Genomic DNA, 23,764 nt, shown 5'->3' on the forward strand with positions numbered 1-23,764 from the left:
CCCGAGGGAGCGGACCGAGTCGACCAGTCATCCAGGCAGGCACCACAAGGGCGTGGAGTTGCACCAGGATGATGTTAGAGCCCAGGGACGACTCAGTTTCCTTTTCCCTGCCTGGAACACCCTCTCCCTTCAAATCCGCAACCTTCCCCCACCTTCCAGACCCTTCTAAAAAGTTGGCTTCTTCTTGAGGCACTCCCCGACTAGCCCCAAACCCTCACTTTCCTAGTCATGCCACCCCACCTATCACATGCATATCATTTGCACACAAAAACATATGTTTCTTCATTTAACTATTTAATTGCTTACTTTTGTCTCTTTAAGGGTGGGGATTGTCTCTACGTACTGCACTTTTCTCTCCTAAAAGCTTAGTACAGTAAGTGTTCAATAAATGTCACTGATTGATATTTATCATTTGTAGCTACATTCTTTTCCTGGTCTTTATTATGTGCTTACTATGTGCCAGGCACCGTACTAAGCACTGGGATAGATACAAGTTTATAAGGTTGGACACAATCCATGTCCTACATGGGGCTCACAGTCTTAATCCCCATTTTACAGACGAGGTAACTGAAGCACCGAGAAGTCAAGTGACTTGCCCACGGTCACACAGCAGACAAGTGGCTGTTACTTATTCCTTTACACTCCTACTCCTTTCCGTAGTTAGCTCATTGTGGGCAGGGAATGTGTCTACCAACTCTATTGTGTTGTACTCTCCCAAGCGCTTAGGCCAGTGCTCTGCACACAGTAGGCACTCACTAAATACCACCGATTGATTGACTGCTTGACTGTACCCTTGACAACCTGGGGCCATTTGTCTCCCTCTTTGGATTTTAGGCTCTTCAAGGACAACGACCTGGTCTTTTCCATCTATCCTACGTTCCCATGGTATGGCGCACTCAAACGCCAAGTGACAACGGATGACAGTGAAAATGACAAAGAGGATGATGGCACCGGAATTGAGGGGAGAGGAGGAGGGGAAGCCAAACAATTTAGAGAGCACAGAGAGATGAAGAATTGAAGCAGCGTGGATAATGGGTGGAGCACAGGCCTGGGAGTCGGAAGGTCCTGGGTTCTAATCCCGGCTCCGCCACTTGCCTGCTGTGTGACTTTGGGTTAGTCACTTCTCTGTGCCTCAGTTTCCCCCTCTGTAAAATGGGGATGGAGACTGTGAGCCCCACGTGGGACAAGGGACTGTGTCCAACCCGATTTGCCTGTATCCACCCCAGTGTTTAGTACGGTGCCTGGCACATAGTAAGCGTTTAACACATACTATAATAATAATTATTATTATTATGCAAAGACCAGGCTACAAACGGGCCCTGTTTTAGCTTGATGTGCCCTCGGCAAGAAACAGCTGGAAAAGTGCTAAAGGAAACTTTAGAGAATTATCGGGGTTGGGCTCCTAGGAGCCTCCTCCTCCCTTCCCCTCCTTTTCTCCTTCTCCCCCCAGCTCAATAATCTTGTGAGAGAAAGGAACTAATCTGAATGCAGCTGGTAGCACAGGGATGGAGGGGAAGATAATGGGGGTGAGCCAATCACAGGGAAGCACTTTGCAAAGGGTGGTGGACAATATTCAGGATTGCAAAAATCTTTACTGCGCTGCAAAATATTCACCAGCAGCCAACTTGGGGTGGGCATGGGCCCACAGTGGGGACCGTGGAATTGAGAGTGTGCTTTTGGGGGCTGCCCGCTCCACCCCACCCAGGAAGAAGTGGGCTGACCAGAAGCAGGAATCACAGTGGGAAAGCTTAGCGGTGCACGGTTCTCTCCTGGCTCCCACATCAGCAGGGAGTAAGTACAGCTGGCCATGCCCAGTCCCAGTTCAAACTGGGAATGGGCAGCTCAGTGACCCCTCCCAGTCTCAGCCTCAGAGAAGGGGCCCCACACCTAGCCCCAACTGCTTCTATGTGTTTCATCCCATGTATGTCTGTGAACACCTCCCTAACAGAGGGTGTGTGTATGTGTGACTGCAGGCATCTCCCTCCAGGTGTGATGATGTCACTTTTTTTCCCTAGCCCCATCACCTGGAAGCTCCGCCTCAAGCCCCCCCCTGCATGTATGAAAGGAAAAGCTAGCCCCCAAGCCCATGACTCATCCCCCAAATCAGACTTGCAGAGAACAGCAACTGCCTGCAGAACACATCCTTAAAGCTCCCCCATACACACAAAAAAACTCTAACTTACAGGGTAAGCCAAGTTTATTTGATTCTATTTACGCCTTTTGGTCCCCAGGGCACATCGGCATGTACTGACTGGCCCAGCTGGGATGGCTTGCCGAGTCTACGTGAGCTGTGACTTCACCCATTCCTGGGGGCACCCAGGGAAAGGAGCCCTTGGAAAGCCAGGAAGAGTCCAACAGCTTTTTCACGTTTCTTGGAAGGTAATCCTGCAGGGGACTGATGTAAGTTCTGCACGAGAAAAAGGCGTTGGCGGGTGGGAGAACAGTAGAATTTTCTGAGGAGCTGGACCCTAGCCCAGGGCACCGGCTGGGCTTGACCGGACCACTAGCATGGTGGCCAAGAATCCCCCAGTAGGCCCTGAGTGGGCTTTGGCACAGGTATGTGTATATTCCACCTGTCAAAGCAGCAGAACGGAATCCCAACCTAACAAAGGACTGAGCAGAAAGCCAGAGAATCACTCAGAATAACATGGACACCGCAAAGATGTTCATGTCATCACAATTTTGGGGACTAAACTAAAAGCCAGAGCTGAAGACCTGCTTGGACGGTAACCGGACCATAGACTGCAGGAGACCCAGGTACAGATGCGGGATGGAGGCAATACATAGAATTTCCCTTTCAAAGGGTTGGGAGTTCCTGAGAGGACAATCTTCCATTTATATTTGTCATCCCACTCTGGCTGGCTTTCTGGAATCCCCGTTTTATACTGGAAAAGCAGGCAATGAATTCCCCCTTCCTCCGGGCAAGGGAACAAAACCGATTTCAAACCTTGGAATCTGGAAATTGTGGACACAATGGCCCAACAGAATGCGCACACACACACACACACACACACACACACACACACACACACACACACACACACACACACACACACTCTCTCTCTCTCTCTCTCTCTCCCCAGTCTACAAGTTCTGCTGCAGCAGAGAGTTGGGTAGAATTGAACACACAATGCAGCTAAAGCCACAACCCCTTCTCTCCCTTCAACCTCTGCATTCCCCAAGGTATTCCTGGAAGACCAGGTGGAGGATCTACACCTATAAAGGCCCAGAAAAAAACCACCCTTTGGAGGACTTTGTTAACAGCTGCAGGGAGAAAAAGAGCAAAGAGAGCAAGCAGGATTTGAGGTCTGAGCACTAAAATGAGGAGTTGCCAGACTCCAGGAAAGCCCCAACTCCAGCTGGTTCCCTTGCCAGCTTGGCTCTTTAGAGCGCATATCCATTCCACTAACAGCAGGAAGGAAAGGTAGTATGCCCTGACTAAATGATGGGGTGGGGGGGAATGAAGGGAAAGGGGGGAGGGGCTAGGCCTGCAGGCCCAAGAATTACCCCAGGGATAATAATAATAATAATGGTAATAGTATTTGTTAAGCACTTGCTATGTGCCAAGCACTGTTCTAAGCACTGAAGTAGATACAAGGTAACCAGGTTGTCCCACGGGGGGCTCACAGTCTTAATCCCCATTTTACAGATGAGGTAACTGAGGCATAGAGAAGTTAAGTGGCTTGCCCAAGGTCATACGGCAGACGAGTGCCAGAGCTGGGATTAGAACCCACGTCCTCTGACTCCCAAGCCCGGGCTCTTTCCACAAAGCCACACTGTTTCTGAGTTGCAAGGGCAGGACTACCACTTGGACATTCCGGAGAGGTCAGGGCCCTGGAGACTTGGGAGGAAAAGGAGACACATTCTTCATGCTTGGGGATTCATGTCCCCAAAAGGGTAGAGGATTGAACCACTACCACACAGTATGGAATTTGGGACAGCCTTGACAGCACTCTGACTTCTGGCTTAGAGTATGTTTGCTGGGAGCTAGGAACTCTATTCCTTTACCGCTGGGGCCCAGAGGTCCCGGGGAGTGGGCCTTAAGTCCCTCCCTATGACCACAAGCAAAAGCAGTGTGGCCTCGTGGAAAGAGCACAGGCCTGGGAATCCGAGGACCTGGGTTCTAATTTCGCCTCTGCTGCTTGCCTGCCGGGTGACCTCGGCCAAGTCACTTGACTTCTCTGTGCCTCAGTTACCTCATCTGCAAACTGGGGATTCAATACTAAACTGTGAGCCCACGTGGGACCTATCTCCTATCTACCCCAGCGCTTAGTACAGTGTTTGGCACGTAGTAAGCGCTTGATAAACATCACAGTTATTAACAAGCATGAGGGTGGGGGATTGGGGCGGGGGGGGGGGTCCCCACAGCGATCACATGGTCCTGATTACACTGTTGTTGAGGCCAGACTAGCAAATTGCTTAACTGGGCTCGTTAGAATCAAGGCAGCGCCCTGTCGCTTGTCTGCTGTGTGACCTTGGGCAAGTCACTTCACTTCTCTGGGCCTGTTACCTCATCTGTAAAAATGGGGATTAAATCCCACTCCCTCCTACTTAGACTGTGAGCCCCATGGGGGATAGAGAATGTGTCCAGCCTGATTATATTATCCACAGCTTAGTACAGTGCTTGGACTACAGTAAGCACTTAACAAGTACCATAAAACAAACAAAACAAGCAAGTATGCCCTTAAATCTGTCCCAAGATCTAGACTGGAGCTGTTCTTCACTTCCAGACCTCCAGCACCTTGGGGACCCAGAAAACACCGTTCCAGAAGCTCTCTCCTCTCAAATTCTGCCACGTCAGATGATTCAGCACGGAAAGTCAGGGTTGGCAGAATTTTTCACTGCCCCTTGACTCTTGCTCCAACGTGGCACTCGGCAAATCACTCAACTCTGTGCCTTCATCTAGAAGATGGAGACCAATTCTGCCCCTACAAGGATGGGCGAGGGTAACCAGCACTGTTGAGGAGAAGATGCACTGCTGATCGTGAAGGGGTGGCCCAGCTTCTATGTAAGGTGGGGGTGTGGTGCCCGTAACAAGAGAATGTTGTGAAAGATGAGGAGTTAATGTATGGAAAGCGCTTTGAGTTCTCTGGAAGAGCTCCAGGTCTATAAAAACATTTCTGTACTTACAGTTACTACCCTGCCACTTAGCTCCCAGGGCCCAATATGAGGATTCAAGCTCCATTTCAAAGTTCACGAGAGCTTGGCTCTCTTTTGGAGGAGATAAGTTACCGAAATTCATGGCAACAATAGTTTACCTCACTGCAGGTAGCCTGTAATTTTATTTATTTATATTAATATCTGTCTCCCCCTCTAGACTGCAATCTCACTGGGGGCAGGGAATGTGTCTGTTATACTGTCTTCTCCCCAGCGCTTAATACAGTGCTATGTACACGGTACGCTCTCAATAAATACGATCGACTGACTGATTGGAGCATGTGCTTCCCTGGCAGCTGCGGGGCATACCCACGGGTCCAGCAGCGTGGAGCACATCGCTATACATCAGCAGTCAGACCTCAGTTGCAAGTTGGTGAATTCATTACGATGAGATTAAAAGCAAAAATGTGTTGGGGAAAACCGTCCCTATAACATCTGTGAGGACAGAGCATGATGCCAACCCAAACGGATTCTGACCAGCATATTAAGTGGCTAGCTGCTTGACAGGCTTAATTAAGAGGAGCTCTTACGGTCCAGCAGGCTAGCCCCTCGCTCGGAAGAGGGAGCAAGGCCCAGAGGAACGGGGAGACTGCTCTCTCCTCTCAGCACCTCTCCCAGAGAGAAAGCTCCTCGGTGCAGGATGTCAATCACTCGCCCGGTGACACCAGCTGAAACGCAGCAAGCCACAGAGGGACTGGGCGAGGTGGGGAGGGGGGCTAGGAAAGTGGGGAGAAGCCTCACCCACACTGCAAGGAGCGGGAGGCCTTGCCAGGCATCCAAATGGGTACAGATGGGGGAAGTTGACGTCTGCCGGGAAATAATAACAACAATAATTATACTAATGACGGTATTTGTTAAGCGTTTACTATGTGCCAAGCACTGTTTTAAGCACAGGGGTAGATACAAGGTAATCGGGTTGTCCCATGTGGGGCTCACAGTCTTAATCTCCATCTTATAAATGAGGTAACTGAGGCACAGAGAAGTTAAGTGAGTTGCCCAGTCACACAGCTGACAAGTGGCAGGGCCAGGATTAGAACCCATGACCTCTGACTCCCAAGCCCGTGCTCTTTCCGGAAAGCTGAGGATCAGCAGGCTGGACTAGAAGGGAAAGACGTCTAGCTGTTGTGCCCATGGAGGAACTGCCAAGGAGAGTGATGGCTTCAGTGGGGTGGTAACTCCTACGTTTAGATCATCATCATCATCAATCGTATTTATTGAGCGCTTACTATGTGCAGAGCACTGTACTAAGCGCTTGGGAAGTACAAATTGGCAACATATTGGCAACATTAGATTAGGCATAAATACCATGTCAGGGCTAGGTGCGCATTCCCGAATCTGGTTGAAGACTCCATCTGCAAGGCCTTCAAGAACCTGCCTCGACTACTGCGTCTACCACCTCAATGACCTCCCTGCCTCTCCCCACTCCATACTTCACTCTGCTGCCCAGATCATTTTGCTAAAAAAAAAAATCCAGTCCACCCCTCCCCGTTCCTCAAGAGCCTGCAGTGTTTGGTTGTCCATCCACCTCCGCATCAAACAGAAACTCCTTACCATCGACTTTAAAGCATTCAATCGGCTCGCCCCAGCCTACCTTTACCTCACCGATCTCCATTAACCCAGCCCGCAGGCTTGGCTCCTCTATCGCCAGCTCGCTCGCTGGATCCCGATCTCATCTACCTCACCGCCAATCCCCTTCCCACATCCTCCCTCCAGCCTGGAAATCCCTCCCCACGCCAAATATGCCAGACCACCACTCTCCCCACCTTCACAGCCTTATTAAGCCTTTCCACTGAGTGAAGCAGCGTGGCTCAGTGAAAAGAGCACGGGCTTTGGAGTCAGAGGTCACGGGTTCAAATCCCGGCTCCGCCAATTGTCAGCTGTGTGACTTTGGGCAAGTCTCTGTGCCTCAGTTACCTCATCTGAAAAAAGGGGATTAAGACTGTGAGCCCCCCACGGGACAACCTGATCACCTTGTAATCTCCCCAGCGCTTAGAACAGTGCTTTGCACATAGTAAGCGCTTAATAAATGCCATCATCATCATTAAGGGCACAGCTCCTCCAAGAAGCCTTTCCCAAATAAGCCCTCTTTTCCCCAGCTCCCTCGCCCTTCTGCGTCACCTGTGCACTTGGATCTGTGCCCTTTGGTACTTGGTATTCACCCCACCCTCAGCTCAACAGCACTTTGTACACATCTAATTTATTTATATTGTCTGTACTCCCCTCTAGACTGTAAGTTCATTTTATTATTTTATTACTGCTATTATTATTGTACTTGCTAAGCACTTTCTATGTGCCAAGCACTGGGGTAGATACAAGGTACAGGTTGGACACAGTCCCCGTTCCACATGGGGCTCACAGTCTAAATAGGAAGAAGTAGGATTTAATCCCCATCATACAGATGAGGAAACCGAGGCACAGAGAAGTTAAAAGCTGCTTCTCGTTGTGGGCAGAGAACATGTCTACCACCTCTGTTGAACTGCGCTTTCCCAAGTGCTTAGACCAGTGCTCTGTGCACAGTCAAGTGCTCAACTGTATTTAAACACCATTAATCGATTGTTGTTCAAATCCTGTTGCCGTTGAAACCTTTAATGAAGTAAATACTAGCTGTTTCTAACGAAGGAGTGGGCCAGGCTCACCTGGATGTGTACAACCTACAAATAGAGCTGCACTACCACAGGGAGGGGGGCGGGTAATTGGGTCTGGCTCCAAACCTCAGCAGCCTGCCCTTTGGGCGCAGGATTGGCGAGCCTGAACTCCAAACCCTTACCGTGCTACCCGGGGTCCCAAATTCAATAATAACAATAATAATGTTGGTATTTGTTAAGCGCTTACTATGTGCAAAGCACTGTTCTAAGCGCTTGTGGGGACACAAAGTGATCAGGTTGTCCCACGTGGGGCTCACAGTCTTAATCCCCATTTTATAGATGAGGTAACAGGCTCAGAGAAGTTAAGTGACTTGCCCAAGGTCACACAGCAGACGTGGCGGAGTCAGGATTCGAACCCATGACCTTTGACTCCAAAGCCCGTGCTCTTTCCACTGAGCCACGCTGCTTCTCTGTGAACTGTGGGATGCGGCGTGGCTCAGCGGAAAGAGCACAGGCTTCGGAGTCAGAGGTCATGGGTTCAAATTCCGACTCCGCCACGTCTGCTGTGTGACACTGGGCAAGTCACTTAACTTCTCTGAGCCTCACTTACCTCATCTGTAAAATGGGGATTAAGACTGTGAGCCCCATTTATTACTATATTTACTTTACTTGTGCATATTTACTATTCTATTTATTTTGTTAACGATGTGCATCTAGCTTTATTTCTATTTATTCTGATGACTTGACACCTGTCCACATGTTTTGCTTTGTTGTCTGTCTCCCCCTCCTAGACTGTGAGCCCGTTGTTGGGTAGGGACCGTCTCTGTATGTTGCCGACTTGTACTTCCCAAGCGCTTAGTACAGTGCTCTGCACACAGTAAGCGCTCAATAAATACGACTGAATGAATGAATGACAACCCGATCACCTGAAATTCCCCCCAGGGCTTAGAACAGTGCCTTGCACATAGTAAGCGTTCAACAAATGCCATCATTATTTTTTTTTAGAGAAGCAGCGTGGCTCAGTGGAAAGAGCGCGGGCTTGGGAGTCAGAGGTCATGGGTTCTAATCCAGACTCCGCCACATGTCTGCTGTGTGACCTTGGGCATGTCACTTGACTTCTCTGAGCCTCAGTTATCTCATCTGTAAAATGGGGATTAAGACTGGAGCCCCACGTGGGACAACCTGATCACCTTGTATCCCCTCCAGCGCTTAGAACAGTGCTTTGCACATAGTAAGCGCTTAACAAATGCCATTATTATCATTTATTATGGTGACAGCCAACTGCGGGGGGCGATTTTGGGGTGCTCTCATCTGGAGCCCCAAGGAAGTCCCTACCCTGTTGTCAACTGCCACGGGCACTAAGACCCTGGTGCTAGAAACTGGACTTCTGGCCTCAAAAGTGCCGACGGTGTCACAGGATCTTCCTGACATGGTGGTTCATTAAACCCAAACATCCTCTACGAAGTAGACCGAGAAGATAAGGAAGGATGAGGGCCTGGTCGGAGCGGTGGAACCGACGTGAGGGCCGAACAAAGCAGAGCCGACCAGCATATTGTGATTCAGTGCATGTTGGGCTCAATTCAGAAGGCAGCACTTCTACATTCCTGTCACAACCACACTACCATACTGAGTTTCAGAGCCCTGTCAAATAACAGCAGCAGCGGAGTGGCGATATGCGAACAGCTGGAAACGAACCATCTCAGGCTCATTTAGGGGAGGAGAGATTTACATTGTAAGCTCCTTGTGAGCAAGGAATGTGCCTATCAACTCTGTTGTACTGTCCTTTCCTTAGTGCTTAGTGCAGTGCTCGGCACACTGTAAGTGCACAATCAATACCCTTGATTAACTGACTGACTGGAGGGCTGGTGAGAGCCTCTCCCCAGATCCTCTGTCAAGTTAGAGACCTAGATTCATTCATCCATTAGGACAGCGCTCCGCACATAGTAAGCGCTCAATACAACTGAACGAATGAATCCATACATTCGATAATATCCACTGAGCACCTACTGTGTGCAAAGCACTGTATTAAGTGGTGGGGGAAAACAATGGTAGAGAATTAGCCATTGCCCCTAGCCGTCAAGAGGCTCACAATCTAAGAAACAGAAGGGAGAGGGGGTTGATAACGGACACATAAGGAGAGATGAAACAACCAAAGCAGAAAAACACTATAAAAAGGCAAAGGGTGACAATAAATACAATAAGGGTTTTCCTCCCCCCCCGGCTTGCTCCTCCCTGTAGCTTCCCTGGGATGCCTCCCTTCATGGTCCTTTTGTTTCTGGGGTGGAAAGAGGGGGAGAATGGGGGTGAACAGCAGCAGGCGGATGTTAAATGGTCAGAGATTCCAGACCTATGGGCAAATGTCATCTTCGCTATGTGCTAATGCAGTAGATTCTATCGCTATTTTGGGTAAAGACCCGGCAAATCTGAGAAATAAAAATGCAACAATAATAGTAACCGGTCGGTAAAATACTTTGGAAGAGCAGAGTTTCCGAAATCCATGATGGCAGGGTTTTTGTCAATCCTGCATTTGTTTGACGCTGCAACCCTCTTCAAGGTACTTTCGATTAAGCAGCATGACAGGTGCCAGCAGAAAGGAAGCAATGGCCCAGACTTTCCACCAACAGCCTTGACATAAGGAAACAAAATGTTCTAACATCGCTATCCAAACTGCCATTTGCTGCTCCCCAGGGCAGCTGATTTAGTTCTTCAAGCCAGAGGCGTGCACAACTGCGGCTTCACGATCCGTCGCTGGTATGCCGGTGGACGGCCGATACCAACTCAGGGGAGGTCCGTGGGGAAGGGAGGGGGCCTGTCGGCTCCCAAGCGCACTTGGGAATTGGTGTTAAATGAGTCCAGGGACCACTGTGCCTCCTGAGGAATGTTCCTGCCTGGAAGTTCTGAACCCCAACATGCCACAAAGGGCTACTCGTTGGAAAAGGAAAAGAAGGCAGGTCAAAAGTGGGGGAGAGGACAAGGGGACTTGGAGAAGAGGAGAAGGGAGGAAAGGAAGCAGGAAATGGAGGATGGGGAATGGGACCAAGAGAGGTAAGAGGGAACGGAAGCATAGCTAATTGGGGATGGCTCCCCGCCTCCCCACCCGCTACATAGTGTCAGCTGCTTATGGGCCGGGAACGTGTCACTTCTTTATTCTGTATTTCTCAAGCACTTAGTATGGCACACTGCACCCGGTGGGTGTTCAATTTAATGCTACCGTTACTGCAGGCAGCCAGGGGATCCTCGGGCCCAGTGGGTATCGTTAGAGAGGCGCTCTTCGTATCGTCACAACCCTTAGATCCCAGGAGGGCAGAGGCAGGCTGATGTCCGTTTCAACCCTGGCCTTTAGAGGTCAAGGGTCCACTAGTGGCACCTAGCAAATGGATCCAGATTTTGAGGCAGAGAACGGCAGCTGGGGCTGTTTGGGGGAGGCTGCGGAATATCTGCCCATTCCTGGGCCACTCCAAATCCAAGGCAGGGCCTTGTCCTCCTGGCCCCGCCACGGTCATTTAGGCTGGGAAGGGGGATACTTCGGTGAAACTGAACCGTGGCGCACAATTAGGCTGGGCACACAAGGCCCCGAAAGGCCCCGAACTGCTTATGCTCGGGGGAAGTCCCAGTTCCTGGCACAGGCAGCGCTCATCACAGTTGGTCATATCCCACTTCCACCAGCCTATTGTCCCTGCGCCACCCCTCCGCCAACAGTCCCTAAGCAGCTCTGGGTATTTTCTAGCTCGCACTGTCACCACGGAGGAGTTCCTGCTGGCTGCGGCGCTTTGTCGTGGCTGTCTAGCCATCCACAGAGTTGCAGGTCAGGGGAGGTTGGAAGCTGGGGCTCTGCCCTCCCTAGGCGATAATATCGCACTTGCTCGGCTGTTCCCGGGATTGAAGCAGCACGGCCTAGTGAAGAGAGCACCGGCTTGGGAGACAGAGGATCTGGATTCTAATCCTGCCTCCGTCACCTACCCGCTGTGGGACCGAGGGCAAGTCACTTCACTTCTCTGGGCCTCAATTCCCTCACCTGAAAAATGGGGATTCAATACCTGTTCTCCTCCTACTTAGACCGTGAGCCCTATATGGGACCTGAGTAACTTCTACCTACCAGAATGCTTTATACAGTGCTTGGCACATAGTAAGCGCTTAACAAAAACCATAATTATTATCATTATCATCATTGCCGGGACACCCCAGCATGCAAGGCAGGAATCCCCACAATTGACTGATCAATCAATCAATCGTATTTATTGAGCGCTTACTGTGTGCAGAGCACTGTACTAAGCGCTTGGGAAGTACAAGTTGGCAACATATAGAGACAGTCCCTACCCAACAGTGGGCTCACAGTCTAAAAGATCAAGCAATCATTTGGCAAGTGGGAGCTAGCTAGCTTTGACAATCGATCAGTCAACGGTATTTACTGAACGCTTATTGGGTGCAGAGCACTGGACTAAGCGCTTGGGCGATCACAATACAACAGAGTTGTTGATGGTAATAATAATACCGTGCTCAGCAGCATTGACAGACACGTTTCCTGCCCCACAGAAGCTTAGAGTCTACAGGGGGAGACTACAAATCCCTAACGGCAGCTGGGAACTGCTCTGCAGAAAAGCGACGAAGGATCAGGGGAAGGGAGAAAGGACTTTTCCCAGGGAGGTGCCACCTCCAAGGGCAGGAGTTCTCCTTACCATCCCAACAGCACTGGCCAGGACCCTCTCCGTACTCAGCCCGGTCCCGGCCTCTCCCAGGAATCCAGAATTCTCTGACCTCTTGTGTGGGAACGAAAAGGCTGAGGAGGAAAAGGCCTCCAAGGCTAACTTGACCATCCCTAAAATTGGCAGGGATCCAGGCATCCCGGACAACAATCAGATACCATGCTTTTGGAGCCTGGCCAAGCCCTCCCCCGTCCCCGCTCCCATCCCAGGCTCTGCTCTCTCTGGGTAACGAGGATGGATCCTCCTGCTACAAAAGTCCATGTAGTTACTTCGGGGAGGTCTAGGCAGGCCACGCTCCGGGCAAACCCTGGGGCTTGGGGATTCCCTTGGCCAAGGCCTCATCGCCTTCCAAAGGTGATGCTACTACTTCTCGAGAGGACAGAGGGCAAGACGGCAATGACACAAAATTACCCATCGACATTTTTTTTTTAAAAGCAGTGAACCTGCAACTTTAGATACAGCTTTACAAGGGATTTTATCACCATGTTGTCCGGCGGCCAAGAGCCCTTTTAAAGGATTGGCACATTTTGAAAGCTCGAACGGCTAAATACACGGAAGAAAGAGAAATTCCATGCCACCTCCTGGAAGATCTGTGGGGGATATAGGACAAATTCCATCCTACATTTCCCCCACCAGGCTTCAACCTGCTGAGTAATCCCCCAACCACTCAACTCCCCCATGTACGTTCTCCTTCCATCGTAGCAAGAACTCAAGGTCTCAGGTCTCACTCAGCCTGTCCTGCTACAAATGTACAGACTGGGTTGTGCGAAATGCCAGAGACCCCGTTTATATTTAGAAAAGGAAGGATGCAGTGGGGCTGGGGGCGGAGATGTGGGGGGGGTGGGGGTCGAGGAATAAGGAAAATGGGTCAGAACACTTGGGAGCAAAGAGAGATCCGAGGGACTTAACTGAGTCGGAACAACACGGCCATTGTAATGGGCTGTCACCACTACCAAATATACGCATATCTGACATCATCACAGACAAGACACACTCTGTTTTGCTTTCCCAGCCAGGAAAACAAACCCCAAAAGTTCCACGCGAGGGAGAAGAACAAGAGACGCCAGGAATAGGAGCAGTGCCCTTTCATTTTCAATCTTCAGAAAGGTGGACAGTTGTTTTTTTCAGGTGTGAGATTATACAACACTCAACAGCTATCGAGGACTCAGTTACCCGATGAAACAGAACAACGTGACAGTCTCTCTGTTCAGGCGTGCGATGACCCCAGAAGCCCACACAGCTGTGACCCCTAAGTACCTGTTTCCCAGGTCCCAGGCCACCCTAAGCCAATGTGGAGAGGAGCGGATACAAAAAGAGGGCAACAGACTGATGGAACAAAATATGGACTAGGGATGGTCTCAGATAATTAATCACAGACCCTCAGTTGTATAAGGGTGGAGAACAGACCCCTCTACCCCCACCCAATTCTCCCTGTCCTAATCAGAGTGGCCAAAAATCTCACTTTCTCAACTCTCGGTTCATTAAAAAGACTGTTTGGGGCTGCTGAACACCCACTGAATACCAAAATACACTTCTTATCTTTTTTCTAAACTGGCTGCTGGCCACTCCCCGTTCCACAACCGATAAAAGGGCTTTCAGTTTTCCCCTGCACACAGCAGGCCCCATTTCTGCCACTCCGATAACTTTAAACTGATCAAATACCACCCACTGAAGTCAGCTGAGGAGACGATGAGGCACTTACCATTGAACCTCACTGTCCACGAGAAGCCGGATCAGAATGCCTGTCACCGCCACGAGGATTGGATAGTGATCCACACTCTCTAGTCCTGAGGAGGGGGTAGAAAGCCACAGGAAGGTTAAGCCCTATAGGAGAAGGTACCCCCAGAGCCTCCCTTAACCAGGTTCAGGGTTCCTGGGGATGTGTCCAAACAGCTCCTTAGACATTTTACAGAGTAGTGAACTCGGGGAGTCGGGGGGACAGACGCAACGGGGAAGTCAAGGTACGGGCTCAGATGCCCACACTCTAAAAAGACCCATGTTTGAGGATTCCCCAATTCCCATGGAACTGCTCCTGGCTTGTCCCTTAAAACAGAGGTTTCTAATCCCATAACAACAGCGGTCCCCTCTAGGAAATAATTCAGCAGCTAGTCGGTGGCCACAAGCAGTGCCACTCGGCACTCTCTGGGACAGTAAAGGGATGGGCCCAAAGTGTCCTTCTTCCAGTTAGATTTCCAGGGATTCTGGGAAACCAGAAGCTAGTTCAATTGGGACTCGGGCCACGGTATCCAGGGTTGACGCCTTCAGTTGATCCAGAGCCCTTTAATGGCTTCAGGTTCCACTCCTGAACCTGAGTCAGGGAAATGAGGGAAGGAGTGCCCTCGCTGAATGTTCCGGAAACTTCTCCCCCCGATGTCCCAGGGTGTCCCGATCTCCCGGCACAGATTTTAAGGAGGGGACACTGCTGCGGACCCAGGGTAACTGCAGGCCACAGCGATGCATCAACCAAGTGGTGTTCCTGGCAACTCCCTTCATTTGGCCCTGGATCCTTGAGACAGACCTCATTGGACCAGGGTCCTACCCCTGCCCCCAGGCCGGGCCAGACCACCCAGGCTTCCACTGAACAACGGAACAGAAGGAAAGGAGCTCACCTGGTAGCCGGAGATGGACCACTCGGTCGAACAGGTTCCTCTCGGCTGTCACACGGTTGAGGACTTGGTTCAGCAGCTGTTGGGGGGGTTGGGGGGGAGCGGTGGAGGAGGAGGGAAGAGGGGAGGGAGAGAGAGCGAGACTATGAAACTCAAAGGTAGAGGAGTTGAGCTCCGGCCTGTCACTAGTTTCTCCTGCCCTCAGTGAGCAGGATGGCCACCACTATCAGACTCAACTTCTCCAAAATGGGCCCAGAATCAATATTCCTCTGGCATTCCAGGGAATACTATTCTCCCTGGTACAGAGAGCTGCTGTGGCACATCTCTTCCCATTATAATGTAAGAGCCTTGTGGACAAGGACTGTGTCTTGGGCTCCAGTTGTCCTTTCCAAGTGTGTAGAACAGTACACTGCATTGAGTAGGTGCTCAATAACTGCCATTACTACTATTCAAACCAGCTCCTGGAACGGGGAATCGCACCCTGAACGGCTGGACGGGGGGAGCAGGGTTCCCCTCCTTAGACAAAAGGAAGCAGTGCCTGAAATAGGAAAGGGCTTAGCCCAGTGATTTGGATCCAGGGATCAGCATTAGAACTCAGGACTCTTCCTTGTGCCAGTCCAGCCTCTCCCATTACCTCCTTGCTCTGATTCCCATCAGACTCCGTTAGCCTTAACCACTCTAGCGACACCGTGCTAATAATGATGGTATTTGTTAAGTGCTTCCTTTGTGCCAGGCACTGTACTAAGCGTCGGGGTGGACAGAAACAAATCGAGTTGGACTGTGTCCCTGTCCCGTGTGGGGCTCGCAGTTTCAATCCCCATTTTACAGATGAGGTGACTGAGGCCCAGAGAAGTGAAGTGACTTACCCAAGGTCACACAGCAGACAAGTGGCGGAGCTGGGATTAGAACTCATGACCTTCCGACTCCCAGGTCTGTGCTCTACCCATTATGCCATGAGGCTCTTTATCGAGCACCTGAGTGCTAAGCATTTGGGACAGTACAAGAGCAGCGAGAGACACATTCCCTGCCCTCCAGGAGCTTGCAATTTCAATGGGGAAGACAGACAGACAGCCACCAATCAGTTCCAAACAGTGGGAACAGGAGGAAGAATAAGGATCAAGCAGGAAGTAGGACAACTGCATCGGGATGAAATAGCTGAATAACTAATTAGATGCACAAGAAGAGAAACCAAAATATCCATACGGACCACAGTGCTGATGAAAGGAATGAAATACACATGTGTTAAGGGTGGAGGGTGGATTGATGCAGCTGGGGTATTGTGAATTCATCAGGGAAAGCGAGTGACGTGCATCTCCTCGATTCTCTCCCCAAGGGGAGTAGACAGTGGAAAGAGGGAGCTTCTTTGGAGGGTCATGTCCCCATCAAGTTTGGCCTGAGTCACCACCCACATTCATTAAGATAAAACCAGAAGCAACCATCCTCTCCAACCCTCGGAGATCAAATGTTCCAGGACGTCAAGTCTCCTCCTGCTCCAGATAGCCCGGCCCTAGGCTGTGCCCCAGGCTGTTTTCTGAGAGCCCGGGACAAATGTCTCAGAAGGCATTGGGGTGAGTGGGACCAAAAATGCAGGGTATTAAGAGAACTGGGTCTTGGCCCACTGAGTTCCATCTTGGACTTCCTGTGCCACCCCAAAAAGGGGCTTCTTCCCTTACTCTGCCTGCTTTCCCAAGCAAACAAAAGCAGTTTGGGCAAAGGGACTGATGACCCTGCCACACAACCAGAAATCGGGGATCTGAGTAAGAACCCACACCACCTCCACGCTGTGCTTATTCAGTAGATTGACCGACAGGACGCTGGGGGACATCTGCAGTGATGCAAGAATGGCTCCCGGGCTCCGGGCTGGAGAGAAATTAGGCCGAGCCCAGTAAGAACTTTAAAATGGAAGAGCTTCCGCTTTGCCTTGGAACTTCAGGCCAAATCTGTAGCAGCCTGTTTATATCAGATCCTCCACTGGTCAGGCAATGGGAAGGGCTAGAAGATTTTCGTGGGTTGGGGAAAAAAAATGGGCAGCCAAAACCTTCTCCATGAGGCTGACTCAAGCCGACTCTCCAGGGGCAAAAACTCCCATTGTTCAGACTGCAAGGGAAGAGTGATTTGCCTACCATCCCTTCCCCATCCGATCATTTGGGAAGCTGGGAACACAAACCACGAACCTGGGCTCTAAGGTCCCTCAAACCCTAGCTGTTCCACGTTTGGATGCTGGAGTTGGTCGTCACCATCTGTCCTTCAGAATCCTTCAAGAGCCCACATCCGTCCTCAGCAGCTACATTTGCCGGTGCCTGCCGGCTGGGTGCCCCAGATATTCGCCATGGTACAGCCCAGCTCAGAGCAACCTACTGCTTTCCTCTGCGGGGGCAGGAGCAGAGCCTTGTGGGCAGGGACCGTGTCTATCAGCTCTACTGCATCGAGCTCTCCCAAGGGCTTAGTCCGGGGCTCTGCATACAGTAAGGGCTCAATTCACACCACCGGTCGAGGGACTCAGGAGAAGAGGTGTAGTCGCCCACAGGGGCCACGTACCTGGGCCAGCCGCCTGAGCAGCAGCTCCGATGAGGGCCGATCCCAGTCCAGGAAGATCTCGGGGGCCAGCGTGACTGTCATCTCCAGCACCCGCAGCAAGCTCACCGAAAGGTCAAAGCAGGTGGCGCATACCTTCAGCTGGCGGGTATCCACAAAGTTCCTCTCTAGGCGTTCCGCCGCCTGCTGGATCTACCCATCCGGACCAATCAGGTTAGAAAAGCCAAGCTCTGGGCCAGGGCTCCTTCCTCTCTCCCACCCCAATCCCTGGAAGAGGTGTCTCCTACCCGCCCCTCCTAGCTTGGTTGGAAAGTGCCAACTCAATAATAACTGTGGCATTTGCTAAGCACTAACTATGTGCCAGGCACTGTACTAAGCGCTGGGGTGAATACAAGCAAATCGGACTGGACACAGTCCCTGTCCCACCTGGGGCTCACAGTCTCAATCCCCTTTTTACAGATGAAGTATCTGAGGACCAGAAAAGTTAAGTGACTTGCCTAAGGTCACACAGCAGACAAGTGGCAGAGCCGGGATTAGAACCCAAGCCCAGGGTCCATCCACTACGCCATGCTGCTTAATGGACGTTACAGTTGGCCATCCCTATTGCTAAATGCCCCACCTCTTCCTTCCCTATCCCGGAAGATTCCTCCGGCTCACAGAGTCGGGAGCAGCTCGGTCCGGCTCTCCTGTCCTCCCCTCCTACTTCTGGTGCCTGATGAGGAATCCAACATCCAGCCCGCCTTTTCTTCCCTCTTCCGTAAAGACCTCCCATTGGCGTTTTCCTCCGACGCTCCTTGGAGGTCTCCCAATCGACCTCGAGGATCACCTCCCCACCCCCGCCCCGGGTGAAACCAAGCGGGCAAGTTCCAACCCACACCTAAGAAGGGTGTTTCCCTTTCCCCTCCTCTTGGGCCCTCACAGGACTCACCTCCTGGATCATGCCAATGAACTCGGAGAAGGCCCAATTCAGCTGGTTGAGGACGCTGTTAAGGAAGCTGGGAGCCATGTCCCGGTCATTTCGGAGCAGGGTTGCCATGTGGCTCTGCAGCAGGATGGAGGGGCAGGGCTCTGGAACCACAAGGAAGGAGGGTCAACCCTGGCTCTTAGATGGACCCGTGCTTGAGGTTTACTCCCAAGACAGATAGATAACTCCTCTTCCCGGCCACAGTGCCGCACCAGATGCTTCGGGTCAGACCGCCTACCTCAACTCATCCCACCTCCTTGGCTGGAAGGAAAAAGGAGGTCTTGGCATCTCTCCCCACTCAGTGGGTCTGCCCTAAGTAATCTGTACTGGCATTACGGACGGACTGTCACGGACGGAGACTGGAAACCCTGTCCTGACTTGGGTTTGCCACACGGCCGACTCAGATTGGCCAAGAAGTGGGTAGCCCAGAATCCAACCTATTTTCAGCCTCGGGAACTTCCCATTCTAGCTCCGAGGGGATGTGTGAAATGAGCCCTTGGTTGGGCTCTTCCTCCCTTTGTGGTTTAAGACTGCTTCTTTAGAGAAGCAGCATGGCTCAGTAGAAAGAGCCCGGGCTTGGGAGTCTGAGGTCGTGAGTTCTAATCCTGGCTCTGCCACTTGTCAGCTATGTGACTTTGGGCAAGTCTCTTAACTTTTCTTTGCCTCAGTTACCTCATCTGTAACATGGGGATTTAGATTGTGAGCCCCGTGTGGGACAACCTGATTACCTTGTATCCCCCGCAGCAGCTTAGAACAGTGCTTGGCACATAGTAAGTGCTTAATAAATGCCATCATTATTAGTAAGACTGAAAAAAACAGTGTAGCCTAATGAATAGAGCACGGGCTTGGCAGTCAGAAGGACTCCGCCACTTGTCTTCTGTGTGACCTTGGGCAAGGTGCTTCACTTCTCTGTGCCTCAGTTACCACGTCTGTCAAATGAGGCTTAAGACTGTGAGCCCCATGTGGGACACGGAGTGCGTCCAACCTGACAGCTTGTATCTACTCCAGCACTCAGTACAGTGCCTGGCACATAGAAAGCACTTAATACCATAAAAAATAAAATAAAATGAAATAAAGCTGCTCTAGTCAGTGTAGTGTGCAAGGCTGGGTAGAGACTCTGCAGATGCCAGTAGTTCTCTCTGCAGACACTTTCGGAAGATACCGTGATGAGGGTTCAGACTAGGCTAGATACATGCCTAATGTACAAGCAACACCGCCCACTGGCATGGCGCTTACGGAGTTACTTACGCCCTCCTTAGCAAAGCTTAGGTGTGCTCGATTGATTTATTCTGACCACTCCAGTTCTAAATATTTTTACGTCTGGGTCTCCCGTTCGAGTGTAAGCTCCTTGTGGGCAGGGAATGTGTCTTTTGGTTATTCTGTGCTTCCCAAGCGCCGAGTACAGTGCACTGAACCAAGTGGGTGCTCAATAAAAGCCGCCGCCACGACCACCACCACCGGCACCACCACAACTACTACTTCTACCACTACCACCACCAGCACTACTACAACAACAACAACAACAACAACAACAAGGCCCTCTCCAATAGAGAAACAAACCAGCAGAGGCAGAGGCAACCACTCCCTCTAGCCAGAACTCCTTGTTATTTTCCTTTTTCTCATCAGCTTGCTGTTTTTACTCATGGTCCCCATTCTCCCTCCCCAACCTGCCCAGGACCCGTTTGCCTACAATATCTCTGGGTACCAAAAGTGCCTCTGTCAAGAGTGAAGAGTGCACAGGACTTGCTCCAGGACATGGAACGCCCCCTCCTCTGCCAATCTAATGCCTGTCTGCTCCCAAAAGCCCGCTGACCACAAGGGCCTGGTGAAGATCATGCAAAAGCACAAAGACCAAGGCAGGCATGGACCAGCAGACGGTTTGGAACCCTTGATGGCTACAGCCCCAAATGGAGGGCAAATTAATTAACACTCAGGGAGTGAAGGGGAAGATTAGCTACGCCATGTGGAGGGCATAATGGGACAGACGTACACCACTTTAAACCCAGAGGCCTTAGGATCCCTAAACAAAACCTCCCACTCAATGCCCTTCAAATCCTGCTCAGTCCAAAAAGGCAGGGGCAGAATGTTGAGAAGGGGCTCTTAAGTGACCAACCCCGGGTTTCAAAAGAGCTCAAGAGAACAACAACAACAACAACAACAAAAAAACATTGGCTCAGGAAGGTGGGAAATAGGGGGGCTTCTCTCCGATGTGTGGAACTTCCCTCAGCCTCATCCTACCAGCAAAAACCTTCAGCTAGCCTCTGGAGTAAGAACCTGGACTGTGGGATTGTACTCCCAGGCTCCTGGCTGGGGACAGACACCTGCATCCCGTTCATGGGCCACAGGGCAATTTCCAGTATAAGAAGCAGACGAGTTATTGTCACTGTGGCATCTACTGAGCGATTTTCCTTATTTTTTTTCCTATTTTCAACTGCTCCTTCCCACCCCAGATTTTCTCAGCTACCTTGCCAGCCCCTGCAAGTTCACATTCCCGACTGAGGGGCGGCAAGCTCTTGAGGCTTAGGGAGGACACTCTGGTGGGGCGTAGACTCAGAGGATCGCCTAAGCAGAGAGAACTGAGAAAAATGTCTGGGCCTGGGACGGAGACTCGGGAACAGCTCTGGGTCTTTGGGACCCCTCCCCCCTTTGCAAGTCGAACCCTGCTGCCCGTCACTGGGATGTCTCAGAGATGGAGGGGCAAAAAGCCCGTGAGCCCACAGACTAGTCCGAGTGTGATCGGAAATGGGGGACAGGGGAGGGAAGGAGAGAGAAGCCTTGGGGAGAACACGGGCCAGAGGAAAGGGGAGCATTTCACTTCAATCAATTGACCACACAGAACACAGATATACAAAGCGATCCAACTTACTCTGAAAGCTAGCAACAGACAAGTCTCCTGGAACCCAAGGTGGAGGACGGAGAGAAAGAGGAAAAAGGTGTTAAAGATGAGGCTACAGCCGAGCCAACAGAGCTCCGGGAAAAAGGGGAAAGCACTTGCCGGGCGCGCAAGCCCTCCAGCTTCTCCGATGCAGGTTGTCAGAAGGCCTCCCGGTCCCAGTCTGTGGGACTGTGGAGTCCAGCCGACTTGCTTTACAGTGAGGCCCTGGAGAAGAATGGGCTCTCCACACCTTCTCTGTCCCCCTGCCAAACCAGAGGGTGGACTCAAGCAACAGGAGAGCCCAGCCTGGCCCAAGAGCCGGGCTGACGTCAAACACGAAGGAGAGCAGCTCCGTCCCTCGGAGGAGGGAGCACCAGATGGAAGGAAGGAAGCGTCCCGGTTACCAGGCGGGACGGCACCCGGGGCACTACCGAGGTCTCCTCGTCGCGCTCGTGGCAGGGAGAAGTCACACTCTGGTTGAACCCAGGGCCTTGGTCGAGGACCTCATAGTACCGAGGAATCGGGCAACCCTGACGGATATGTGCCAGGCCTCTGAGATCAAAAGTTGAGTTCCGGAGCCAAAAAAAAAAATTAAAAAAAAAAAAAGCCTGGTATCATCGACACCCTCATTACAAATACAGATTAAGTGCCCTAGAGCAAATATCCTATATGATGCTGGAGTCTCCTGTTGAGAACAAGTGAGCCTCAGCCTTGAGACCTCGGGACCAAAAACCGGATGAAAGAATCGGTCAGAGCGAGAACGGTCGGCTCAGCACCCACTCCGCACTCTCTCGTCTCTGCCGGCCACGTTTCCGCTTGGGGCACGGAGTGTGGCAGCTATGTGCGTGGGCAGAGATGAAGCGCCTCGCGAAGTACACACAAAGGATTCTTATGAGACAGACCCACTCACAGCTGAAGTGATGGCGGCATAGCGCCGACGCTGCGCCATAGGATCAGAAACCGGCAAGCAGTTGTTTTGCTGCTCCTTCCCACCACGGTCATCACTTCCCCCGTCGGCCAGCTATTTTTTAGGATTGCCACTGGGCCTGTCCACTTCACAGAATGCCATGGGTGGTTCTTCGATTAGAAACCTTTACCAAGGGGGGCATTCCCCAGCAGACTTGCCCCTCCTTGCAGAGCCAGAACAAGAATCCAACATTCTGGATTTCCAGAGCCACACTCATTCCACTGGACCAACAGCAGAGCTACGGGAATCCTAAAAATCACATTTCCAAAAGGCACAGTTCCTACCTCCAGAACTCACAATCTAAGACAGGATTTTTCCTGTCCTTCCTTTTTCTGTCACTGTTCCATAGCAGCTGCATTCCATCTCATCAGGGAGAGGGACAGGAAGAGAAAGGACAGGGAGAGGGAGAGGTGCCGGCAGAGAGAGAACAGGGAGAGGGACTGGGAGAAGGGGAGAAGAGAGGGACAAGGAGAGAAGGGCGGGGAGAAGAGAGGGACAAGGAGAGAAGGGCAGGGAGAGCGAGAGAGAGAGAGAGAGAGAGAGAGAGAGAGAGAGAGAGAGAGAGAGAGAGAGAGAGAGAGAGAGAATGATCCTCTTCCTATCTTGAGGGGGCTCTGAGGCTTCACAAGTTCCTTTCTTTCCTCTCCCCCACCCCCTTACCCCAGGGCTACCCCACACCTCGCTCACTTACTTGACAATAGCTGTATATTTGGCTCCAAGCCTAGCAGGCAACACTGTCTTCTCAGCACATCTCTCTGCTTTGTTCATGACCTTGAGATATTCTCCGCTTCTGAGCCCTTTTCCACAGAGTCCCTGCTTGCACCTGGAGACCTAGTAAGCACAGTGCTTTTCCTCCTGTCAGTCCAACTCCGAGTACCCTTTCTCCTTAGCTATGCTCCAACTCCAGCTCTCCCTCCCTCCCAATAAGAGCGGTAGAGCTGAAGGGATGGGATAGGTCCGAATAAGCCCTCCAAAGTGAATAGTAATTGGCCTCTGGTGGAGGTGACTGAAAGGCAACTCCTTGTGGGCAGGGAATGGGTTTAACAGCTCTGTTGTGTTGCGCTCTCCCAAGCTCTTAGTATAGTGCTCGGCACATAATACGCGTGCAATAAATACCACTGACTGCAGTAAAGGGAGCGATGAAGGATGGGAGACAGGTTGGAAAAGGAGAGAAAGGCGACTCCTAAAAGAAGGGAGAGACAGAAGTACGGGGACCGTGGAAGGACAGGAAACCTAGGAAAGAGACAAGGGTTTCAGGCAGCTAAGGGGAGGAACGCCAAAGGGACAGACGGGTCCTGGGAATACCACCTTGGAGGGCCTGCTGTCACGAGGTTAAGAAGGGCCGAGAAGAGCATAGGAGAGGGAGTTGGCA

At 51.4% G+C, this 23,764-nt stretch overlaps 1 protein-coding gene across 1 annotated transcript in view; it reads right to left on the reverse strand.

Annotated features, from left to right (window-relative positions):
* RNF123 (ring finger protein 123) overlaps positions 1-23,764 on the reverse strand; it is a 149,676-nt gene that overhangs the window by 46,824 nt on the left and 79,088 nt on the right. The window contains exons 33-37 of the mRNA XM_038772010.1: positions 21,417-21,443; positions 18,515-18,654; positions 17,590-17,778; positions 15,055-15,130; positions 14,148-14,232 (exon numbers count right to left, since the gene is read on the reverse strand). Coding sequence (XP_038627938.1) covers positions 14,148-14,232; positions 15,055-15,130; positions 17,590-17,778; positions 18,515-18,654; positions 21,417-21,443 — 517 coding nt within the window. The remainder of the gene's footprint in view (positions 1-14,147; positions 14,233-15,054; positions 15,131-17,589; positions 17,779-18,514; positions 18,655-21,416; positions 21,444-23,764) is intronic.

Source organism: Tachyglossus aculeatus, chromosome X1 (assembly GCF_015852505.1).
Source record: "Tachyglossus aculeatus isolate mTacAcu1 chromosome X1, mTacAcu1.pri, whole genome shotgun sequence".
NCBI classification, from domain to species: Eukaryota; Metazoa; Chordata; class Mammalia; order Monotremata; family Tachyglossidae; genus Tachyglossus; species Tachyglossus aculeatus.